At 39.2% G+C, this 26,236-nt stretch overlaps 1 protein-coding gene across 5 annotated transcripts in view; it reads left to right on the forward strand.

The window, feature by feature from the left end:
• The window catches only part of RAP1A (RAP1A, member of RAS oncogene family), a 59,547-nt gene extending 36,104 nt beyond the window's left edge, over window positions 1–23,443 (forward strand). For 4 of the 5 annotated variants that reach the window (XM_081112328.1, XM_081112327.1, XM_081112329.1 and 1 more), the window contains 7 exons: window positions 9,256–9,339; window positions 11,237–11,305; window positions 13,400–13,456; window positions 15,378–15,518; window positions 18,126–18,269; window positions 19,495–19,610; window positions 22,753–23,443. In XM_081112328.1, the coding sequence (XP_080968454.1) occupies window positions 9,283–9,339; window positions 11,237–11,305; window positions 13,400–13,456; window positions 15,378–15,518; window positions 18,126–18,269; window positions 19,495–19,581 (555 nt within the window). In that variant the 5' untranslated portion in view covers window positions 9,256–9,282 and the 3' untranslated portion in view covers window positions 19,582–19,610; window positions 22,753–23,443. The remainder of the gene's footprint in view (window positions 1–9,255; window positions 9,340–11,236; window positions 11,306–13,399; window positions 13,457–15,377; window positions 15,519–18,125; window positions 18,270–19,494; window positions 19,611–22,752) is intronic. The other variant, XM_081112331.1, reaches the window with a different exon arrangement.
• The last annotated feature ends 2,793 nt before the right edge of the window (window positions 23,444–26,236 follow it).

A 26,236-nucleotide genomic window follows, 5' to 3' on the forward strand; every position in this document is an offset into this window, starting at 1 on the left:
TGAGTCATTTCCATTTTTTGTTGGGTTACCAACTCCAGTACACACACACACACACACACACACACACGCACTAGGGGCCTGGTGCACAAAATTCATGCAAGGGGGCAAGGGATCCCTTAGTCCAACCTGCACCCTCTCCAATCTGGGAGCCCTCAGGGGATGTCCTACTGATGGCTTAGGCCTGTTCCCCGTGCTTCTCTGCTCTCTGCGGACCTGCCTGCTTGATGCCCCTGCAGGCCCTGGTGTCTGCTCTCTGGCTTACCGCTGCCACAGTGGCAAGCAGGGCCCTGCTGTCTGCTTGCTCGCTGCGGAGGATGTTCCTGCCCCACCCCTGGCTGCTCAGCGCCTGTGCGCATAGGCCTGGAGTGGCCGGGGGTCATTCTGGGATCCCAGGCGCTGCGGGCCTACAGGCTCAGAGTGGCCTGGGTCCTGAGGACGCCCATCCCTGGGACCCAGGCCGCTTGGTGCTGGCATGTGCACACAAGCGCCACCCCACCCCCAGCTGCTCAGTGCCTGCGTATGCAAATTAACCCATCATCTTTGTTGGGTTAATTTGCATACTCCTGATTGGTTGTGGGTCATCAGAAGGTATGGGCAATTTGCAGTTTCTCTCTCTTTTTTTTTTTTTTAAATATATTTTATTGATCTTTTACAGAGAGGAAGGGAGAGAGATATAGAGTTAGAAACATCGATGAGAGAGAAACATCGATCAGCTGCCTCCTGCACATCTCCTACTGGGGATATGCCCGCAACCAAGGTACATGCCCTTGACCGGAATCGAACCTGGGACCTTTCAGTCTGCAGACCGACGCTCTATCCACTGAGCCAAACCGGTTTTGGCTTGCAGTTTCTCTTTTATTAGTGTAGATATTATTTAGTTCTTTTTGTTTGTATTATTTATAATTGTGTTGTTTAATTTACAAACATTTTGAGATTATGTAGTGATTTCTAGTTTAATTGCATGATGGCTAAAATATATACTCTGTATGATTTCAGTCCTATGAAATTTGTTGAGACCTGATTTGTGGCCCAGCATGGTCTGTTCTAGTAAATGACCCATGTGCACTTTAAAAAATATGTAATTTGCAGTTGTTGGGTGTGGTGTTCTATATATATCTGTTGGGTTAAATGTTAAAATCTAATTATGATTGTGTATTTGCCTAGTTTTCCCTTTAGTTTTGTCAACTTTTGCTTTATATATTTTGCCTTGTATTTTATTTTTTTCCTATTGAATACTTATTAATGTGATTACTGATATATTTGGATAGTGTGACATTTTTCTATTATTTTATAATTGTCCATCTGTTCCTTTATTTTTCCTTTCTTCCTTATGTTTTTAGTTATTAAACCATTCCAAATGTAGTGGTTTAAAACAATAACTATGTATTATCACTCAGAGTTTCTTAACTGTGGAATTAGGGAGTGGCTCAGCTGGGTGGGTCTGGCCTGAGGTCTCCAGGGTGTTGTAGTCAGATGGTGACTGTCTGGGGTCATCTTGAAGGCTTCTTTATTCACTGTTCTGGGAGGACTCAGACAGCTGGGGCTCCTCAGGCCACTCTGTCTCTGTGGTCTCTCCAAGTGGCTGCTTCAGGACAGCTTGACAGCTCTGGGACTCTTTCTAGCTTCAGAAGTCAGACATCACTCGTACAGTTTTGTTTACTAAATCCATCCATATTCAAGGGGAGAGGGAATATATTTTTTTCTCTAGAAACTTTTTAGGATTTTGTCGTCACTTTTAGTGGTTTGAAATTTCACTACAATATTTTCAATTGTGAATCTCTGATGATGATGATGATGATTGCATTCACCCAGAACTTTATATCTGAAGAATCCTAACTTTCCTATTTACCTCTGGAAATGTTCTTCTATAATTTCTTTGGTTTTTTTCTGTTCGATTTATAGACTTCCTGTCAGAGAACTGGCAGAACTTGGGGTTTATCCTTCTTACCTCTTTTCATACATTCTCTCTCTCTCTGTCCTTTTGTTCTGCATTCCTTTGGTGGGTTCAGTAGATTGGTTCACTTTTTAGCTATGTCTGTTTTTCTTTTTGGCCCATCTACTGAACTTTTTTTTTATTTCCTAAGTTTCCCAATGTGTGTTTCACAAATTTCTTTAAGGATATTACATTTACTTTACAGTCTTCTATAGACCCTCTTACCTCTGTTTTCTTTGAATTTTGTTTTGTTTATTATATTTATTGCCCCTGTCAAATTGTTTTCCTCAAATCTGTGATTGTGTGCTCTTGTTGGGAATCCATGTTGGCCTCTAAGAGTGTGAAGACTAATTTATAAGCTTCTTTTATAAGTATATATGATTCATCATTTTATCTCTGTATACATCCTCCTCCCAAAGTACTTGTCTTGAGAAGAATAAGAAGAAAATTTCAAGGAGATTTTCTCAATGAGAAAATACTGTGATTTCATGTTACAAAAAAAGTTGAACTTCCATTATGATATACTATGAAGAACACTGTTTTTTATTTCAGAAAGTTAAGTCTTAACCATGATTTCTATATTTACTCATCACTAGCCACCCCCTACCCTACCCTCAGCATGTTGTGGTCAGTTTTAAGTTTTAAAATATAGATGGCTTCTATAAATATTTAACCAGCAAAATAACCTCTTGCTAAGAAACTACCTTCAGTGTTTTTTTAATGTAAATTTTTTTTCTCTAAAATTTCTTTGATAAATGTTGCTTTGTAGGTTTAGTTGTGGAGAAACTATTTTGTCTCGTACTTAGTTTACATATTTAAAAACAGAAACAAAGTTGGGATCGATTTGTGTCAAAATGACAATGAAGTTATATATTATTTTGTGAAGTTTAGTTCAGCTTTTGCTGAAGAAAGAATGAAAAATTGCTATATTATAACTCTGGACCATGTTAGAGACTCAAGATTGACTTAAAATTTAAACATAGTGTAATGTTTATTCTTGTCCTCCTATTTGTCAGGGAATCTTAACCAGAGTGAGAAATTTTCTGGTGCTGTGTTGAGAGTACAGGGCACAAGAGATTTCCATAAAAAGGCAAGGGATTTGCTTGGAAGAACATAGTGGTTTTCAAACTTGGCAGTAATGAGTTAGAACTAACTTCTTTAAAAGAAAATATTAATTCACATTATTCCTTATTGGGTATTTGTGTGTGTGTCTTTTCATCTGAGCTATACATTCTTGTATTTGCATGTGTGCATATAGACTTACATTTGTAAGCCAGGGTATTTATTTATAAAGAAAATATGACTTTGGAACTTAACTATCTTGCCACTTGAGTTGAGGATCGGCCAAATATTTTATTGTTGCAGAATACCCAAAATAATTTGGCCATGTCTGAGTGCTCTTCCCAAATTCCCTTGCCCTAGGAGGTAATTTGGAGAGTATAAATGAACCTTACTATATTAGGATTCCCTCTTGAAAGATACACATTTTTGGATTGAATGAAATCACCTCTTTTTGAAATGACAGCAGTCCTAAGACTAAGAATCACTTGGGGCCTAGAAAGGGAGTTATGGATATGGAGATCTGTCTGGATGAAATACATGCTCTTGTGTTTAATTGTCAATATATATATATATATATATATATATATATATATATATTTTTTTTTTTTTTTTCATAGAAATGGGAGATTCACTTGATACAAACAGAGGTATAGGGTGACCAGGTCCAGAATATACCTCTCCCACTCCATTTTTTCCTCAGGTTTTCTATCCATCTATATGTGGCTGTTTCTCAGAGCTCAGTTCCAACCTTTCTTCTGTATTCACTGAATAAATGCCCCTGGATTGATCATCTTTGGTTTCAACTACCTTTTTTCATAACAACTCCTACGTCTATATTTCAAGCCCACTGGTTTCTGCCGAGCTTCCAGACTCTACCTGCTTTCCCATAGGACTCTCAAAACAAATTTTTGGCTGAAAGTATTAACTTTCTTTTTAAACCTCTTTTTGTAGTTCCTGTCTTAATGGGAGGTATGCTACCAGCCACCTAACTTCTCCCAGCTAAGTATCTAGGAGTTACCATTGACCTCTTCCTTCACCTTAATAACCTCTAGTTGGCTGCGGAGTCCCCTCGCCCGAAAGCACTGCTCCCCCTTCAGCGTAGTGCAGCTGTGCAGGCCTCTGTCCTTGCCACCTGAGCTGTTCTGGTCGCTCCCCATAACTCTTCTTCCTGCCTCTAGTGTCTCTTTCCTCCGTCCATTTTATATATTGTTATCAGTTACCTTTCCAGAGTATATATCTAACTGTATTACTTTTCAAAAAAAATCAGTCTCTCCCCCCCCCCCCCCCACCATTGCTTACTAGATAAAATGTAAACTCTTTAATATGGCAAATGCCTTTGCAAGCATTGCCCAGGCTCCATACCCAGCCTCATTTTTCAGACCTTTTATACCCCGTGTTCTGACCACACCGAACGACGTTGTCTTCCCTGGATCTTCTCTATTTCATGGTGTAGAGTGTTAGCTCAAGGTGTGTCTTCTGCTTGGAATGCCCTTCCCTACAGACTTGGAGCATTTCTATTTAGTTATTACTTAGCTGTTATGTAACTTGCATGAAAAACTGCACTCTCCTCTGATCCTCCACCCCTTTGATTTTGTTTCTGATAACTTTGTTCACATCATGTGGTAGTTATTTTTTCTTCCTCTGTAAGCTACTTGAGGATGGGAAACATATGCTTTTGATTTTTATATCCCTGGCACCTCGTATTGAACTGATACCTAGGAGGTGCATTGAAAATGTTTGGTTCAGAACAACAATCATATTCGCCATTATGTCTGTTGCATAGTCTACTGATTTATCCTTGCTATGTTACTTAACAGTTTGGGCTGCTGTAACAAATTGCCACAGGTTGGATGGCTTAAACAAGTTTGTTTTTCACACTTCTGGAGGCTGGGAAGTCCAAGATCAAGGCACTGGCAGATGAGGTGTCTGGTGCAGACCTGCGCCCTGGCTGTCTTGTATCCTCACAAGGCAGACAGAGAATTGAGGTCTTGGATCGCTCATAAGCACACTAATCCCATTTATCAGGGTTCTGCCCACATGACCTCATCTAACCCTAATTACCTCCCAAAGTCCCCACTTCTTAATACCATCGGATTAGGAGAAGGTTTTCTACGTAAGAATTTGCAGGAACCCTACTTGGGTTGGCTCAGTGGATAGAGTGTCAGCCTGCAGGCCAAATGGTCCCGGGTTCAATTCTGGACAAGAGCATGTACCTTGGTTGCAGGCTCCTCCCTGGGCCCTGGTGGAGCACACACAGGAGGCAGCCAATTGATGTGTTTCTCTCATCAGTATTTCTCTCTGTCTTTTCCTTTCTCTTCTACTCTCTCTAAAAATCAATGGAAAAAATATCCTTCGATGAGAATTAAAAAGAAAAAAAAATTTGCTGGAAACACATTCAGTTCATAACACTATGTATATAATTGGCTCTCTGAGAAATTTCCCTTTTTCCCCCCATTGAATTTTCTTAAATTCTATTGAGCTCTAATTTACATGTAATAAATGCACCTATTTTAAATGTACAGTTCAGTAAGTTTTGATAGATGCATGCACCCATGTCACCACCACCACAGTCAAGGTACAGATCATTTTCATCACCCCCAAAAGTTCCCTTATACTCCTTGGTTGTCATCACCCCTACCCTACCACCACTGGTCCCAAGCAGCTTTCTGGCACTATAAGTTCATCTTTTGTAGAATTTTATATAAGCGGAATTATACAGTATTCACCCTTTTGTGTCTGGTTTATTTTGCTGAGCGTGTTTTTGAGTTCATGTTGTTGCATCGATCAACACAGTTCATTCCTTTATGTAGATCTAAGTTTCTGTCTCAGCATTTTCTTCCCACCTGAAGAACTTCCTTTGCTTGTTACAAACGTGTTCTGGTGAACCCCCAGCTTTTTTTTTTTTTAATCTGAAAAAATTCTTTTACTTTCATTTTTTGAAGAATATATTCATTGTATTTAGCATCCATCTAAACTTTTTTCTCTCGCTTTTTATAACACTTTCTCTTTTTTGACAACTTTTCAGGAATTTAATTATTGTGCCTTGTACTTTTCTTTGTATTAATACTGAGGAGAGGGTTTACTGAGTTTCTTAAATCTGTTGATCTATATTTCTTATCATTTTGGAAAATACTTTTGATAGTTTGATATTGTCCTGTGGTTCTCTTCTTCCTTTTACCTTCCTTCTCTCCTTTCTCCCTCTCCCTTTCCCCCTTCTACTTCTCTCTTTACCCTCTTCATCATCACTGTTTTGCTTTCTGCATCTTAGGTCTCTGAAATTTTCATCTGCAGTATTTAATATGCTATTAATCCCATTCAGTGATATTTCCATTGCAGATATTATTTTTGAACACTAGAAATTTACTTTGGTTCTTTTTTATTTCTATCATTTCCTCATATTTTCCTTTAAATCTTCGAGCATACTTATATGCTTATAATAGTTTTAGTGACCTCATTACATAATCTCATTTCTGTGGCTGTTATAGTGGACTCATTTCACCCTCATTTTCAGGTTACATTTTTTTTTTCTTCTTCATATATCTACTAATGTTTTATTGGATGCTATGGACATTGTAAATTTTACATTGTACGATGGAATTTTTTTTCATGTTTTAAAGAATTTTTATTTTTTTTTAATTTTTTTATTGCTTAAAGTATTACAAAGGGTATTACATATGTGTCCATTTTATCCCCCCGCCCTAGACAGTCCCCCAGCCTCCCCTATCCCCCAGTGTCTTATGTCCATTGGTTATGCTTATACGCATGCATACAAGTCCTTTAGTTGATCTCTTACCCCCCTACCTCCTGCCCCCCAACCCTCCCCGGCCTTCCCGCTGCAGTTTGACAATCTGTTTGAGGCAGCTCTGCCTCTGAATCTATTATTGTTCAAAAGTTTATAATGGTCTCTATTATCCATGAATGAGTGAGATCATGTGGTATTTTTCCTTCATTGACTGGCTTATTTCACTTAGCATAATGCTCTCCAGTTCCATCCATGACGTTGCAAATGGTAAGAGTTCCTTCCTTTTTAGAGCAGCATAGTATTCCATCGTGTAGATGTACCACAGTTTTCTAATCCATTCATCTACTGATGGGCACTTAGGCTGTTTCCAGATCTTAGCTATGGTGAATTGTGCTGCTATGAACATAGGGGTGCATATATCTTTTCTGATTGGTGTTTCTGGTTTCTTGGGATATATTCCTAGAAGTGGGATCACAGGGTCAAATGGGAGTTCCATTTTCAGTTTTTTAAGGAAACTCCATACTGTCTTCCATAGTGGCTGCACCAGTCTGCATTCCCACCAGCAGTGCACAAGTGTTCCTTTTTCTCCACATCCTCTCCAGCACTTGTCGTTTGCTGATTTGTTGATGATAGCCAGTCTGACAGGTGTGAGATGGTACCTCATTGTTGTTTTGATTTGCATCTCTCGGATGATTAGTGACTTTGAGCATGTTTTCATATGTCTCTTGGCTTTCTGAATGTCCTCTTTTGAAAGGTGTCTATTTAGGTCCTTTGCCCATTTTTTGATTGGATTGTTTATCTTCCTTTTGTTAAGTTGTATGAGTTCCCTATAGATTTTGGAGATTAGGCCCTTATCAGATATGACATTGGCAAATATGTTTTCCCACACAGTGGGTTTTCTCGTTGTTTTGTTGATGGTTTCTTTTGCTGTGCAGAAGCTTTTTATTTTGATGTAGTCCCATTTGTTCATTTTCTCTTTAGTTTCAAGTGCCCTAGGAGCTGTATCAGTGAAGAAATTGCTTCAGCATATGTCTGAGATTTTGTTGCCTTTGGATTCTTCTAGAATTTTTATGGTTTCCTGTCGTACATTTAAGTCCTTTATCCATTTTGAGTTTATTTTTGTGTATGGTGTAAGTTGGTGGTCTAGTTTCATTTTCTTGCATATATCTGTCCAATTTTCCCAACACCATTTATTGAAGAGACTATCTTGGCTCCATTGTATGTTCTTGCCTCCTTTGTCAAATATTAATTGAGCATATTGGTTCGGGCCGAGTTTTAAAGAATTTTGGGTTTTATTATGATAGGCAGTTGAGTTACCTATGGATTGGCTCTGTTCTTTGGAGACTTGTTTTTGAGCTTTGTTAGGAAGCATCTAGAATTCTTCTCTAGTGATTCTGCTTCTCAAGTATGAATCTTCGGATTGAATTAATTTTCTGTATTTCAACAAGGAGGACTTTTCTGGTCAGAACTCCCTTATTTCCCAGCACTCTGGGAATCGGTCAGCTTGTAGACCCCTGTTTATTCTTTGCCTTGCCTCATGGACTTTCATCCTGAATGCCCTGCTTAGTGTTTGGCCATAGACTCAAGTGGACCCCTGTGCAGATTTCTGGAATTCTCTGTGTGTAATCTCTTCCCTCATATGCTTCTGGTCTCTGCTTGAGTTCTTCCTCCCTGCACCACAGTCTGAAAAGTGCCTTCAAGCAGAAAGCCATGGCCGTTGTAGATCTCACTTCATTTCCTCCCACCTCTCGGAGATCACAGTCCTATACTGCTTATCGACCAGTGTCTGAAAGCACTTGTTTTTATGTATTTTGTCTGGTATTTTGCTGTTATTTTAGGATGGCAAGTACATTCCTCCATTTTCCATCATGGCCATTGGAAATACTTTCCTGCCTTTTTTACTTTTTAAGATAATCAGGGTATATTTCTTTTTTTTCTCTTTAGCAATTTGGGCCTTATGGAATATATTACTATTACCCACCTATATAAAATTTTAACGATATTATCTCTAATCTCCCATTTGTATCCTAATAATTTTTGAGTTAACATTTTACGTAGTTCAGCTATATGTAATGTGAACAAAATAGTATAGAATTACTATATGCTATTTTAAGCAAATTACATAGCATGTATGTACATTATATTAAAGCTCATGAGGAAACTTCAAAGAAGTACATAAGCTGTTTTAAATGAGAGCTTCATAAATAATTGAGTTTATGACTGTACTTATAACTGCTAGTTTTAATCTTATTTTCTGATCAAACACTCTTAGAAGTAACAAACAGGCTAATGATTGATGCTAGTCAAAAATGATCTTTAATGAAGTAAAATGCTTGGCAGTAGTCCTATAAAGTGATGTTAAAATCTGCATGGTTTTACTGTGCAACCTCTGTCTTCGCTTTGATAGTCTTAAGGGGGAAAGCAAACAAAAATAAAATCTCATTATTTCATGTAGCAGTTGTACATTCTTAGGCTAATCTTAGCATATGTAGTTATCTTCGATTTTTTTTTTTTCCAGATTGTCAGTATTTAAACAGACCACACCATGCGTGAGTACAAGCTAGTGGTCCTTGGTTCAGGAGGCGTGGGGAAGTCTGCTCTGGTAAGTTAGCCACCTAACTATAACCAACTAGTATAATACAAGAAGAATATTGCTGTGTTTTTGCGTTGAAACCTCAAGTCACTAAAGAGAAAAGGTGCCAGTGTTTTTTATATGCTTATATCTGACCCAGAGGGGACAGGGATTCTTTCAATAACCATGGATGTGTAGTTTTATAATGGTGACTCGTTCATTCTTTCATTTACCAAGTATTTATTGGTTACCTACTATAGTGTCCATGATTCAAAGAGAAATAAGATTGTTTTCATTTTTAAGGCATTTACATTTCAGTGGGAGAGACTCCACTGATACTGTAGATACCAGTGGAGTAAGCCCTACCCTAGCCCAGACGTAAGTGGAGCGAAGGCCATGTTTTGTATGCATGCTGCATTTATTTGGTAACTGTTTATTGAGCTTCTGCAATGTCAGGCACTGGGATTGTGATAGTGAACACAAGTCATCCCGGTCCTGCACAGAACTTACATCATCCTGGAAGAGATGTGATAAATACACAGTTAAACAAAGAACCACTTGATTATAATTGCAGGAGAGATGACTTTGAACGAAAAGTACAAATTGGTGACAAGTGAACCTAAAGTAGCATTTAAACAACTAAGAGAAAAGTCGAAATTGCTGGGGTAGGAATGAGCAAGGGGGGAAAGTAGAGGGAAATGAGGTGAGAAGCAGGCTAGGGCCAGATTAGGACTTTTTTGATCCTCACCTGAGGATATGCTCATTGATTTTGGAGGAGAGGAGAGGGGGCGGGAGGAGGAGAGAGAAAGAGACATTAATGTGAGAGAAACATTGATCGGGTTGCCTCCTGTGCGCACCCTGACTGGGGATCAGACCCACAACCTTTTTGGTGTACAGGATGGTGCTTCAACCAGCCAAGCCACCTGGCAGGGGCAGGAAAACAGTGTTTTTCTAACCCTCTGCCCTGAACCATATTTTGGGGACCTCTGCTCTAGCATAAAGCATATTAGGAAGTTTGAAGTTCTTGGTGTGATTATATCCTGAGTTTCCTTTGAAGAAGAGAAGATTAGTAAGAGAAAGATGCTTGAGGTTTACTATATTCAAGTTAATCTATTTAGCTCAAGCTAAAATCATGTTCAAAATACTCCTCTGGGTAACTTGGTGTCAGACTCTCAGCCCACATCTTTACCCTTTTCTCTAGGATTAATGGGCCAGCTCCTATTTAAAGCTGTCCAGGAAATATTTCACAGTCATCTTCTATACTTCTTTCCATTTGTCAAATGATAAAATACCTAGTTTCTAGTCTGTGCTTTACAGAAATCCTAGAGATAAAAGTAGATAATCTGAAAAAGATTTGTAGGCAGCATTTTCCAGCGAAAAGCATAAGGCTTCAGAGTCAGGATGGTGTACATTTGAATCTCAGCTGGTGTGAATGTGAAATTTGAATGTGATTATAAATTTAATCCAGTACATTTTAATTCCCTTTTATCTTTTCCCCAAAATTAGAAAGGCTGGTTCAAGACTTTAAAATTTAGAACCTTATGTCTGTCTCCTTTCAGAGCATGAGATAAAAGTTATATATAGAAATACAGAGGAGTAATGGGAGTTTGCAGATAATTTTCATTTTTTAATAAATTAGAATCTGTGTCATTATTTGTATCTTTGTTGCATTTTAAAACATAATATACGTAATAATTAGCAGTGCGGTGTCAGCAACAACACTGCTGACAGTTTTGAACATGATATTGCCTTTCATAGTAAGTTACTCTTATGTATTGGCATGTCCTTATATTGAAAGATGTTTACCCAGGCTTTTCACATAATTTCATTTAATCTTTACCACATTGTGAAGTTAATAACATTTAGAGGAGTTGATTTTTTTTTTTTAAATTCTTTAATTTCTCTCTGCCTTTTTTTTTTTTTTTAGACAGTTCAGTTTGTTCAGGGAATTTTTGTTGAAAAATATGACCCCACGATAGAAGATTCCTACAGAAAGGTAAAATATGAAAATTAAGTAATGCTTGAAGTTTTCCAGTGACTGAAAATTTGTTTAGTTATATAATAACTTTAAAGAAATTTCATCTTTAAACTATAAAAAATTGTTTGTTGGATTCTGTATAGATACATGTCATTATACATTTATCCCAAATCGTAGAATGTACAACACCAAGAGTGAACTCTAATGTAAACTGTGGGTTTTGCATGGTAATGATGTGTTGATATAGTAGGTTCATTAGTTCTAACAGAATCAACTTGAGTGTGGGATGCTGGTAGTAGGGGAGGCCAGCTAGAAACAGGGGAAGGTTACATTGGAACTCTGTATTTTTGCCAAGTTTTCTTGTGAATCTAAAAAATAAAAGCTTTTTAAAAAGGAAAAGTTGATCTTGACAAAATCCACTATTTTACTTAATTACAAGATTAGCTAGAATTATGGATGATTTTTATGATTTTATTTCCCAATCCTTATGGGGTGGGATGGGATGGGTGGTGGGCAGAAGACAGTGTTATAAAAAAGACTATAGCAAACAATATACCAAAAAAAAAAGGAGAAAGAAAGAAAAGCTTAAACCTACCATTCAACAATAGGAAATAAAGTTCATTGAACTGTACTGACTGAGCAATTTCATTATCTGCACATTGGATACAAAATTGTGCTCTAGATACTTTGAGAAGCTCCAGGCCTAATTCATTATTCATTGAATGGCCCGTTTACAGATTGGGCAAGCTACCACATTTGTCCCACAGGTGGTGGGACAATGACTTTGTGGCCACCAGTGGTGCTCCTCAGTCCCTGATCTGACAAAGTAGCAGAGTTTAAAGTAGGCCTTAGGCTAATTTTAGAGACGGTGTTGCATTACTGAGATTTCCCCCAAATCAGTTGCTGGTTAAAGCTGTAACTCCACATGGAGACCTGTACCTGGAATGCAGGGGATTGACCACATTTCTCAGACCCTTCTTTATTAAAAAGTGTCCACAGCTGAGGGCTGATACTTTCTTTAAGCCAACCTTCTCTTCTATAAAACACTGGGCTTTCCCTGCCGATAGTGCTCTTGCAAACACGGTGAACGTTCCTAAAACCCACGGGAATTCCTGTAAGAAGTGTGGCAAACATCAGCCCCACAGAGTAACACGTACAAGAAGGGCAAGGATTCTCTGTGTGCGCAGGGAAAGCGGCATCCTGACAGGAAGCAGAGTGGCTGTGGTGGGCAGACTAAGCTGATTTTTACCAAAAAAAAGGCTAAAGCTCCAAAGAAGATCGTGCTGAGGCTTGAATGTGTTGAGCCCAACTGCCGATCTAAGAGAATGCTGGCTGTTAAGAGATGCAAGCATTTTGAACTGGGAGGAGATAAGAAGAGAAAGGGTCCAGTTCTAAGCTTCATATTTTGTTTTATTATGTGACAATAAAATCTTGATATGTTCACTTCAAAAAAATAAATAAAACACTGGGAAAGTAGAGTTCAGTTATAAAATTTCACCTTATGCACACAGCTTTTCCAAAGAAGTATCTTTTTCCTCAAGTCCTGAGGACTGTATGAGTTCAGTGATACTCACTAGCACCTCTTTGTTCCCTGTATCTCTTAAAGTAAAGTTTTCCTGTGTATTAAATTTGGGATATAATATATTTCAGTAAAACTGTTAACATAGTAAGTTGGCAAAATTTCTTTGCCCCCAGACCTTGTTTGCATTTGGAGTAAATTTAATACTTTGTGCTTTGTTTTCTTTAAAAATAATATGAATGATCATTTTATGCATTTTTTCTGTTAGAACTGTACCTGTTTTCCTACAGTTTTTCTTAAGTCATAGAATTTGACCACTAGCTTTCTAATAATAACAAAAGTCATTACTCAGAGTTCAGAGTGATCAGAAAATATCTAAGCCCAACATTGATAGTCCTGGCTTCTGTAATATTAATAGAAAATGCCTGAGACCTCCTGTTCCTAATTGCAATACCAAGTTAAGTCTCACCGATCCGGCACACTCTGGGGAAGCACTTTGCCCTTGTTCATATGCACTGGAGTGAAGAGGAGGGAGGAAAACAGACTGAGGTTTTGATGTTACTTTTTCACTTTTTCTTCCCCGCCCCCAACAGCAAGTTGAAGTAGATTGCCAACAGTGTATGCTCGAAATCCTGGACACAGCAGGAACGGTAAGCATGCTTTCTCCTTTTCTGATAGATTTCAATTTGTGAACAGGTTTTATCACCTGAATAACTCCTCTGAGTAAAAGTAATTATTATGATTAAGAGCAAGTTCTCTAAATGTAGGGCTTCTTAAGTGTTTTTATGTGCATGAAACCATCGATGGTGGATGTAAAGCTCATATCTCACTATTAAATTATATGTTGAGTTCACCTATGGATTCTCTGTTGGGTTTCTTCTCCCTGTGTTCAGGTAAGGATGATGCTGTTAATGCCCCAAAAAAAGCGTATTTCAAACCCAGAATTTTAGTTAAGATAGGTAGTACACTGGGTTTAAATAAGTATGGTCTCTTGGCACCATAGTCATTCATTTTTATAAAGATTATTTTGCTTTTATTAGTATTTTAACATCTCAAGGGTTGTTGACAGATACTTGTTTTCTTTTTTTCCAATATATTTTATTGATTTTTCAAAGAGAGGAAGGGAGAGGGATAGCGAGTTAGAAACAACGATGAGAGAGAAACATCGACCATCTGCCTCCTGCACACTCCCCACTGGGGATGTGCCCGCAACAAAGGTACATGCCCTTGACCGGAATAGAACCTGGGACCCTTCAGTCCGCAGGCCGACGCTCTATCCCCTGAGCCAAACTGGTTAGGGCCAGATACTTGTTTTCTGACAAAACTCTTTAGGATTATTTGGAGCCTCATTTTTCTTATCTTTAAATGAGTACAATAACATTAGTACATCTTGTTTCCAATCACTTCTTACTCCTTGAAGATTTTTGCTCATTCTAATACTGCTTCAGTTAGAACTCTTGGTGATTTTAGTGTCCAGATAGAATCTCTATAGATGTTGTAGATAATCCAGTAGCCTTGACCTCCATCCTGCTTCAGCCGTTCACACCCATGGTCTTACCTTAGACTATGTGATTGCCCATAACTGTCATACCATCCAGTCTCCTTTCAAGCATGACGCTCTCCACTTACCACTTCCGTTTTTCCATCTCCTTTCGTTCATACCCTTTAACTTCATTGGAACCTGGTTCCATTTATCATAACATCTTTGATTATTCCTTTTACCCTCAACCCCCTCTTCACATAGCTTCAGGCCCATGGTCTCTCATTCCTAAACAATCTCCTGCATATATCCTCAACTCCCCTGACTTTTCAACAACCTTAGATGAGTGATTCACTGTCTATTCATTTGGCTTCCAGGAAACCACCCTGGCTTGGTTTTTGCCTGTGTCCTTGGTTACTCCTAAGTTTTCTTTTCAGATTCGTCTTATTTCTACACGCTCTTCATGATTGAGAGCCTCCAGGTTCAGTACTTGGGCTTCTGTTTTCTAGCATCACTGCCTTGAGATCATCTTTATTAGCACTGAAATGATTTAATTAGGATCTATTACTAAAAAAGTAATGAATGATATATAGTTTTTTCTAAATCACACAAAAGTAAATTAAGGTTGCCGAAACCGGTTTGGCTCAGTGGATAGAGCGTCGGCCTGCGGACTGAAAGGTCCCAGGTTCGATTCCGGGCAAGGGCATGTACCTGGGTTGCGGGCATATCCCCAGTAGGAGAGGTGCAGGAGGCAGCTGATCGATGTTTCTCTCTCATCGATGTTTCTAACTCTCTATCTCTCTCCCTCTCTGTAAAAAATCAATAAAATAAATAAAGAAAAAAAAAGTAAATTAAGGTGGTTAAGATTTTCCTTCTAATTCTAGTTTATTGTCGTTATTTCCAGTCAGGTAAGTAAAGAGCAGGAACATTCACCTCAGGAGTTTCTAGAAACCATGCATCAATGTCTTATGTTTATTGTCATGATAGCATGTAAATAAAAAATGCAGTAGCTCACATGTGATTATTCTGATTTAAGTTGTCTTAATGTGTGTTCAAGAAATCATGTTTATAATTGCATATTTTTATTACAGGAGCAATTTACAGCGATGAGGGATTTGTATATGAAGAATGGCCAAGGGTTTGCACTAGTATATTCTATTACAGCTCAGTCCACATTTAATGACTTACAGGACCTGAGGGAACAGATTTTACGGGTTAAGGACACAGAAGATGTAAGTATTCTTCTCTCTGTAAGACACACTGCTATCTCTCTGCGGCCGAATAAAAAGTGCCTGTTCTCTTTCAGTAGAGTATTTGGGGGGTATCTACCACATGCCTAAAAGAGCCCCTGTCGCCAAAAAAAAAAAAAAAATGTTTACCTTTATAATTTACCTACAAATTATATGCCTATTGAGATAGTTCAAAAGGGAGGACAGGAATGATGACGTGCTCCTGCTCTGTGGGTAGTACATGCAGAAGCAGAAGTGGAAGAAAGCGGGTAGAAATGAGGCTCAGTTGAGCTTTGAGAGGTGGACATTATGTCAGGAACATTGCTAAGAATCATAATGATTTGTTCCTATTTCTAAAGTTCTGTTGGTATAGTTTTTACTTATAGGTGTTTTTGTTAAAAGATTTTTGTTAACCAGGTTTTTATTATTTTTTAAAATATTTTTATTTATTGCAGAGAGGAAGGAAGTGGGGAGAGAGAGATATAAACATCAAAGATGCCAGAGAATCTTTGATCAGCTGCCTCCTGCACTCCCTCTACTGGGGATCGAGCCCACAACCCGGGCATGTGCCCTTGACTGGAATTTAACCCGGGACCCTTCAGTCCACAGGCCGATGCTCTCTATCTACTGAGCCAAACCAGCTAGGGCAGGTTTTTATATTTTTAATTTTATTTTTGTTTTAGAATTTTTGTCTTATTTGGCATTCGTTGTTTTTGTGCCTTTTTAAAAATTTTTTAAAATATATTTTATTGATTTTTTATAGAGAGGAAGGGAGATAGATAGAGTAAGAAACATCGATGAGAGAGAAACATCGATCAGCCGCCTCCTGCACATCTCCCACTGGGGATGTGCCCGCAACCCAGGTACATGCCCTTGACCGGAATCGAACCTGGGACCTTTCAGTCCTCCAGCCAACGCTCTATCCACTGAGCCAAACCGGTTTCGGCTGTGCCTTTTTGCGAAGGTGAAATGTATATTTTACATGTCCGCTTCAGTTTTGAACTATGGAGGCTTCCCTTTCAGTTGTATCAATCAGGATATTAAATTTCATTTGTACCTTTTTCTCTTTTGTGTGTTCTCTCTCATTATTAATGGGAACATATGCACCTGCTCGGATCCTTCACTTAGGCAATATTGTAGGCGGATGGATTTATACTATATGATTCATGACCAACCATAACCTAATGAATAGTCCTCTTCCTTCCCAGTACTAATTTATCTAAGAGAGTTCTGTTTTTTAGGCACTTACATGCAAACCACTGAACTCTGGTAATGGTCATCATTTTATCCATATAACAAACTAAAAACAATGGAATTAGTTGTAGGTGCTTAGTGTTTCATCTAACTTGTGATAATTGCCTATTTTAGGTACAAGATCCACCATGTCCCTTAAATTCTTTCTTTTGTATCGTGTCCATCACCTCACAAATGGCTTTGCTCTGTGGGCATCTTTGAACTAAGGGTGTGGTACAGTTTGTTACCAATCTGTTTTATCGGAAGTAGGGGCTGTGGGTGGACATAGCCAAGCATTTCTGGTATGGAGAAAAAATCAAGACGTCACTGCTCTGGCTGTATTTTCTCCTGAACAACCCACCTGAACTGGTTTCAGATTTAGATGTCAGGTGTAGAAGCAGTACTTGTCACTGCTCCTGTATTGGTCTTGCCACTACTTCTGGCATTTGTTGGGACTGTGAGATGAAGCACTTGAACCACAATTAGGTCCCCGAGTACATTCTTCCATATTCAGATTTTTCCACTTGGAATTCAGCTATCACTTGTAGCCTACATGGGAGTTTTGGGATTATATCTTTAAAATAATCAGCAGATCAATGTAGTAAGATCTCTTCTATAATTTTTCTGTCTCTTCCCCTGCCATCTACCTTCTCCCTCTAGCACAGTGGTTCTCAACCTTCCTAATGCCGCGACCCTTTATTTTTTTTTATTTTTTTTTTAAATATATTTTATTGATTTTTTACAGAGAGGAAGGGAGAGAGATAGAGAGCTAGAAACATCGATGAGAGAGAAACATCGATCAGCTGCCTGCTGCACATCTCCTACTGGGGATGTGCCTGCAACCCAGGTACATGCCCTTGACCGGAATCGAACCTGGGACCCTTCAGTCCGCAGGCCGACGCTCCATCCACTGAGCCAAACCGGTTTCAGCATGCCGCGACCCTTTAATACAGTTCCTCATGTTGTAGTGACCCCCAGCCATAAAATTATTTTCGTTGCTACTTCCTAACTGTAATTTTGCTACTGTTATGAATCGTAATGTAAATATCTGATATGCAGGATGTATTTTCATTGTTACAAATTGAACATAATTAAAGCATAGTGATTAATCACAAAAACAATATGTTATTATATATGTGTTTTCCGATGGTCTTAGGCGACCCCTGTGAAAAGGTCATTCGACCCCCAAGGGGGTCACGACCCACAGGTTGAGAACCGCTGCTCTAGCACACATGCACATACCTTTTTTTAAGCACTTGGTGAAGCATATGCATATGGTCCTCATTTGCACATTGCAATTGGTGACAGATAGTTGCTTACTTATAAGGATAAGTAACAAGTATGTTAGTGTTCATTTTCTGTTATTTTCTCCTACAGGTTCCCATGATTTTGGTTGGCAATAAATGTGACCTGGAAGATGAGCGAGTAGTTGGCAAAGAACAGGGTCAGAATTTAGCAAGACAGTGGTGTAACTGTGCCTTTTTAGAATCTTCTGCAAAGTCAAAGATCAACGTTAATGAGGTAACCTCTAGCTGCTGGGCAGCACAGACAAGTGTCTTTTTAGTCTTTAACAGCCGAAAACTATTTAAAAAAAAAAATTATTCTTTTAAACAATCTTGATTCTACAGATTTATAGAAATCGCTAAGTAATTCTTTGTTTGCATAAAGTCACTTTGATGACTGTAATGAAGACATTCATATTTACCTTATATGCAAAGAGGACGTTTAAGCTAAAGGAATATGTTTAAAGTCCTGCTAAGCCTCATCAGGGATGGGGAACCTTCTTTCTGCCAAGGGCCATTTAGATACTTATAATATCATTCGTGGGCCATACACAATTATCAACTTAAAAATTAGCCTGCTGTATTTGGTCAAACATTTAATTAGCTCACCCCTAATGCCTTGGCAGATCCAGACCAAATGATTTTGTGGGCCTTATACGGCCTCTGGGCTGGATGTTCCCCACCCCTGCTCTAGAAAGTAGTATATGAAAATTGTCACATCACCCGTGTATTGTACAATTGCTTATGCAGATATGTATGAATAGGTTATAAAGTCGGTAGGAAACCACAAAAATTAAAGTAGTTACTATAATGAATTTATAGAGAAACATACTACCTCGTGGATATCACAGAATTTGGTGTTTTGAGTTCTGCCTTCCTTTAGTGCATGACTCAAAGGGAGGAATCTGAGTGTGGACTGTAATTCACTCTCTTTTTGGCCTGATACAGCAGGTGCACAAGGCTTTTTTTGTCCATGACTTAAGCACTCCACTATCTTGAGAACGTAGCTGTGGACAGGAATGCTTCACAAGTAAGCTGCCTGCCTGGGTGTAAAGGGCCAAAGTTGACTGGATCCCTAAAAGATTGGTGCAGTCCCCAGCTGCCACCACCAACCAAGCAAAAGCTTGAGGTTCCCTTTTGTTCTTTTCAACATCATTTTTTTTACACTTTTTTTCCTTTCCTGGAGCGCATAAGCTTCGCTTGCTGGTGTGCTCGCCATGTGTAGCATCCCGGGTAATCAGTCTTAGAATTCAGCTCGCTCAGAGCATGGTGGGAGCGGGGAGCAGGCTAGGTTATCACAACCTTGTGTTTTCTCTTGCTGTTCCTCTTTGGCCTTTGGTTCTATAAGTCTTTTTATCTGACTCATGTTTTATCTGAATAATATTTAACAGAACCAAGATTGTTTTGTGGAACAAGGTCTCAAATGTTGGTTGAATAAGTACATTTTTCTTGTTTTCATTTAGATATTTTATGACCTGGTCAGACAGATCAATAGAAAAACACCAGTGGAAAGGAAGAAGCCTAAAAAGAAATCCTGTCTGCTGCTTTAGGCCCACAGTGAGCAGCAGCTCTGAGCCAGGTGAGTGCCAAAGGCAGAGCACGTGCCTCTCTTATCCTTGACTTTGTTTTGGGCTGTCTCCAACCTTCACCACTTCCCATGGCATCTATTGGGCTATTTCCAGCTTCTGTAACTTGTAAATGTGATACCTAACCTGTAGCTATGCTCATCTTGTGAGTAATACGTCTCTCTCCCCATGAGATTCTAAGCTGTGTCAGAGAAGGACCATGTCTGTTTTGCTCACCACGGTGTCCCCAGTGCCTGGTATAGAAGGATCTTCATAAAGTAGTGGTTGAGTGAATAGAATGGCCACCAAGGTCACTCCCAAATTCATGCCAAATTGAAGTGGAACAGTGCATCGCCTGAAACAAAAGGGCTTGCAGAAAGGCTGAAGCCCACATTTGATGAATTTTTCCAAAGTGAACATACTCATATCTGAGTAAGAATCTCCTCCCCCAAATGGAACCCCTGCCCTGAATCCTCACAACATGGGTTAGTTTTGCCTCTCTTTGAAATTAATATAAACAAAAACGTCTGACTTAATTTATGTCTGGCTTCTTTTACTCAAAAATGTGAGGGTCTTTTTGAAAATCATCCTGATTGTATATAGTAATAGTTCATTTTTATTACAAGACTATCCCGGCAACATGTTTATATATTCTGCTGTTGATGGGCATCGGGTTCTTTTGGGGACTAGCACTGATAATTCTGCTGCACATATTCTTGTACAAGTCTGTGCGCGTGTGCATGTATTTCTGTTTGGTGTATATCCAGGAATGGCCGGGCCAGGTTGTACACTGTGTTTATGGGCAGCTTTCGTAGACAACACTAAAAAGTTTATCAAAGTGGTTGAACCAGTTAGCACACCTACCAGCAGTTATGAGTTCCACCTTCCCCAACGTTAGTGTTGTTGGTCGTTTTGACTGGGTGTGTGGTGCTATGTCAGTGTAGTTTTGGGAGTAGCTTTATCTCAGGTACAGTTGACTTCTTTCCAATGTTTTGTCTGGAGGCTTCGAAGTAGTAATTGACTTCAAATATTGCATAAGTTTTCATTAAGTGAGCCAATTAGCACTAGCCCTAAAGCTGCCTATCAAGCAAGAAACCAGGCCCTATGGGGCCATTTGTTTGTTTTTTGTAATTCTGTATTTAACCATTTCTGCTTTTCTTCATCAACTGCATAAGCAATACCATAAAAGAATATGTTTACACAGTTTAGTTATAGGGTAATTTGTAAACTTGGTCTGCTTAGAGGAAAGTCAAGTTCCCACTTGAGAATTGGTTGTGCTAACTCCTCCTCTTGGGTCTGTTCAGTAGATCGCCTCTTGCAGAGCCCCACATTAGCTGGAACATGCCTCCTTAGAGAGATGAGTGAATGTGTCTCTCTCTCAAGGGAAAAACTGGGTAGTAATTTCAAAGAAAGTAGAGGAAAATGGGCAGAAGGGCAGGGAGCATGGCTTCACCTCTGGGAGCTGGATTCAGGAAAGACAGCTTCTGGCCAAATGGTTGTTTTAGGCTTAGTGAAATTTTGATTCATTAGCTATAAACCATCAGCTCCCTGAAAGTGATTACTGTTAAAATTGCTGGTGCTTGTGTGTGTTTAGGTAAGGGTGCAAGGTAGGGAAACAAGGGCTCTGTCCCTGATCTGAAGTATATTACTTACTCTCTGAGAGTTGACTGCCTTGTTTATGCCATTACCTTGGCTGATCCTAGTTTAATTTCCAACTCTCAGAGATGTCCATTAAACTTATACTTAAAGGAAGAGGTGCCATCTCCTGGCCTCTTGTGAAAATTCACCCTCACACATCCTACAGTGTATTGTGAGATTTACCTTAGAGGAAAGAGATCTTGGCCTAGATCTAGAAATAAGACTTTCATCCTGGTTGCATAAATTCTTAGGCTCTGCTATGTAATTCAACTCACAACATAGTTAATAAGTCACCTGAGCTCTCTGTGAGTGTTTGGGAATAGGCCACTTACCAGTCGGAATACTTTGCATGCAGAGCATTGTGTCCTGATTACACTTGAGGGCCCTGTTGATCCCATTTGAAAAGTACTGCGATACGGGGTAAACATTTTTTCATAAGAGTATGTGACTCTTGAGGGTAACTTATCTAGCCTTAGCCTTTAGGCAAAATTGTACTGGAATATGTTAATCTCTTTCTAATGTGTAACACTGTTAAAGATTTAGGAGAGAAATTCATTTTTGGAAAATTCTTTTTTTTTTTTAATATGTTTTATTGATTTTTTACAGAGAAGAAGGGAGAGGGATAGAGAGTCAGAAACATCGATGAGAGAGACCGATCAGCTGCCTCCCGCACGCCCCCCAGTGGGGATGTGCCCACAGCCAAGGCACATGCCCTTGACCGGAACCGAACCAGGGACCCCTGAGTCCGCAGGCTGACGCTCTATCCACTGAGCCAAACCGGTTCGGCTGGAAAATTCTTTTTTTAACCTAACTCTTTCCTGCTGAGCAATGAGACTGTCAGTCTTCTGCCTTTGAATACGGGGATCAGCTCTTTCGGTGTCTTTTCCTAACGTGTATTATAAGTGGTAACCCTAATGGGCAGAGTCCTAAAATAGTTGAGGAAAGACTTTCCCACGGAGCCCTGGCCAGCGTGGCTCGGTTGGTTGTGTATCATCCCGAGCAACAAAGGTTGCAGGTTTGATTCCCATCAGGGCACATGCCCAGGTTGCAGGTTCAGACTCCAGTAGGAGGCATGCAGGGGACAGCTTATCCATGTTTCACTCTCACATTGATGTTTCTCTCTCTGTCCCTCTCCCTAAAATCCAATACAAAAAAATTTTTTTTAATTCCCATAGAAAGAGTTTGCAAGCAGATGCTGTTTCCTTACTGCAAAGGAACTTTCAGAATAAAATTATAAAAGGATAGAAATAAAACAAATACTGTTTTCCTCTTTATAGACAGGATTGTCAGATATATTGTAAAACACTAAGTATAATAAAACTACTTTTTAAAACACTTTTAAAGGGAGTTTAAAATAGCCCTGTTACTAGAGCTGCTTAGTATAATTTGTTCTGTAGTAACAATCAGCCAAAACCATTGTTTCTTTCTATATTATTAAATATCTGCTTGTTTACTATTATGTTCTGACATCAAGAGATTAACTGTATATATAACATATGTCTGTATTCAACATTCTAGATTACAGGAATGAAGAACTGTTGCCTAATTGGAAAGTGCCAGCATTCCAGACTTCAAAAAATAAATCTGAAGCGGCTTCTCCTGTTTTATATATTATGTGAAGAATTTAGATCTTATATTGGTTTGCACAAGTTCCCTGGAGAGAAAAAAAAATTGCTCTGTGTATATCTCTCAGAAAATAAGACAATAGTATTTCTCCTTTGCAATAGCAGTTATAACAGATGTGAAAATAAATATACTTGACTCTAATATGATTATACAAAAGAGCATGGATGCATTTCAGAAGTTAGATATTGCTACTATAATCAAATGATTTCATATTGACCTTTTTATCATGATTCCTTCCGTCAGGCACTAAACGTTGAACCATTATACTTTATATCTGTAATGATATAGATGATGAAATTCCCCCTCAAACTCATTACAGCAGATAACTTTTTTGAGTCATTGACTTCATTTTATATTTAAAAATTATGAAATATCATTCTGTCATATTCTAATTAAAATTGTTTGTGCATAATGCTTTGGAAAAATGGGTCTTTTATAGGAAAAAAAACTGGGATAACTGATTTCTATGGCTTTCAAAGCTAAAATATATAATATACTAAACCAACTCTAATATTGCTTCTTGTGTTTTACTGTCAGATTAAATTACAGCTTTTATGAATGATTAAATTTTAGTACATTTTCATTTGGTTTGTGTGTCTTTGTTATTGTTTATAGATTTAAGGCCTTTATTTTATAATGACCACATCATTTTAAATGCAACAAGTAGCTCCTTTCTGCCTGGAACCTGCAGAGCACTTGGCTTGAAACCCCCTAAGTAACTGGTAATTTCTCAGAACAGATCTCGCACTGTCTGTTCTGGGTATATTTATTCCTACTATACAGTAACATACAGCGGGCTACATAGAATAGTTTTGTATATTCTCTCTTGATCTTAAAGAATGTATCTTATTGAATAAAATGTCCCACTGTGTATTATTTTTATATGTAAAAATATAAGGTTAATACTGTATCAGGGTTTAACTTTTGCAAATCTTCCATGGCTTGTAACTTCATTAAGGGAATCTTTTTGCCATTGTTAATTTGTGCGTATGAGTCCAACAATGAAATGTCATGTAAAATGTTCACATTTGCTTTATGATAGGTTGAGGAATCTAAGAGAAGTGAGTGTGAGTGATGCTTTTGCTTTGACTCTCTGCAGAGTAGCATAACAGTGGTAGTCCGGAAAGTACTGCTCAGTTACAATTTTAGCTGGCTATAGAGTGATGCTTTTCTTTTTCTTCTCAGCCCGCCCGCCCTCCCTCCCTCCCTCCTTTCTTTCCCAGTCCTTTCTTCCTTCCTTCCTTCCTTCCCAGTCCTCCCTCCCCTCCCCTCTCCCCTCCCCTCCCCTCCCCTTCCCTTCTTTTCTTTCTTCAAAAGATGGGGCTTAAGTAGGACGTGGACAAAGGGTGATATGACCTATGTATTCTCCATAGAAATCAAGCAAAACCGCTTGTTAGCCAGTTACATCTGGAGAAGGGAAGAACAAGCTTAGGGGCCCCTGTGCCTTGTCCCTGACTGTTAGGCGGACACCAGAACTAGGAAGCCCGCATCCTTGCTCAGGGATCTAGATGCTGGCTCGTAGCCACGGGGGAGAGGCAGCGCTACGTTCACACCGCCTGAGACTTTCCAGGAGTGTGGTCAGCCAGTTACAAAATAGAAATTTTGAACTCAGATTTCAAGTGTAAGCTCTGACCACCTGGAAAATGTTAAGTGCTATTTAAAAAAAAAAAAAAGGAAATTGTATTCCTTTGAGTTTCTAATAAACTTAGTTACCTAATACTTTACCTCCTATTGATCCACTTATACTTATGTCTGGGATTGAGGGGGCAAAAATCTGGTAAATGCAATAAATTAAAAACAAAAAAAAATAAGTGAAGCATTAGGGTCAGTCTGTCCAGGTCAGGGTGGCATATTTTAAGGTCCTTAAAGTCATTTTTGCTTTTAGACTCACCTCTCAAAACATCCCCTTGGACTTAAAATCATAGATATCTCACAGACGCGTGAAAAATTCTGAGTATTACCTGTTACATGGACTATGTAGTTACTTGCCAGATCAAGTAGAAATCATTACATAAGAATAATCCAAGCTCCAATCTGCTTGGTTATGTAAACTTGCTGTCCTCTGTTTTAGAACAGGGTCCAGAAGGATGACAGGTGCAGGGTCCTTTGTTACGATCTTGGGATAGAGGTAGGACCATGAAGAAAAAGGCCCGGGAGCCGTGCAGTCTTACGCATAGTGGGCCTGGCTGAGTCACGCAGGCGTTGCTATCAGGAATCTGCCAGGCTGTGGAAGGTGAGACAGGTGTGCTTTTGTGTTGTCCCTGTGTGAACTCTGCAGCCTTGGTTCCAGAGGGAGGGTGCCTGAAAGTCCGATGGGTTTTCATAACTCAACAAGTCCTTCATGTTGTGTGAATCTTGTGATAAGTAGCCGAGAACTGCCACCATATTAGTATTTGCAGCTATGTGAAGTGTGACGGATTTGCTTGTATGAGGATCAGGCAATGGAAAGGAAACGTGATGTCACCACTGATGGTCAGCCAGCTTTTTCCTGCTAACACACAAACAACTTTAGTGGTCCAGTGGTACCCCTGACAACCCAGTCTTAGAAATGAACAGGAAGTACATAATGTAGCTATACTTTTATCCTCCACGAGGGGGAGCTTCAATACCAGTTAAAATTTCTATAAGCATTGAATTAAAAGAATGTATTGGAGCCATTGGTTCTGTAAACACTGCGTGCCTCACTAAGAGGCATTAAGGCCTTGCCACTAGAGTTTGCCCTCTGAGTGGACAGGGAAGATACACAGGCAGTTTATCAGTTATGCATAGTGTTGTCATTTATTGAACCGCGGCCACAGGGCTCATTCTCTTAGGAATGTCCGGTGTGTTTCTCTCCCCCTACAATTCTGAGCTCATCTCTGTGCGGCCCCTCCACCTGCCATCATCACTGGCAACCATTTGCTCCTCACTGAAACCGCCTGCTGCTTTGAAGTTAGAATGTACTTGGCAAAAGTAAATCCTTGGGAAGATACTGATCTTTATTTTATTACCAACTTGATTAAAACAGGTTACTTGATCTGAAGCTATTTGTCTCCACTCGTGAGCATTCTTCATTTTCTGGACCAGCCAGTTTCAACTGTTGTGCCTCATTATATTTCGAGGTACATTGGTCCGTCTGCGTACATGTCTTGAGTTCTGTGTTTAGGACTGAGGGGCAGAGAGAGAGAGGGAGAGGTTGCCTCAGCATTTCCTGGGTGAGCCATCACAGAATCTCCAGAGACGTAAGATAGGCTGGTATAAATTGTGTGTGTGGTGAGACCAAACTGAAGAAATCCTCAGGTATTCGGGGGAGGAAAATAACTTGTAAAACCGCCTGTTGTTTTATTTGGGGCATGTACTTATTTAAGGATCTACTTAAATGTATGTTGAAACAGCC

This window comes from Myotis nattereri (genome assembly GCF_964212035.1).
Source record: "Myotis nattereri genome assembly, chromosome: 18".
Taxonomy (NCBI): Eukaryota; Metazoa; Chordata; class Mammalia; order Chiroptera; family Vespertilionidae; genus Myotis; species Myotis nattereri.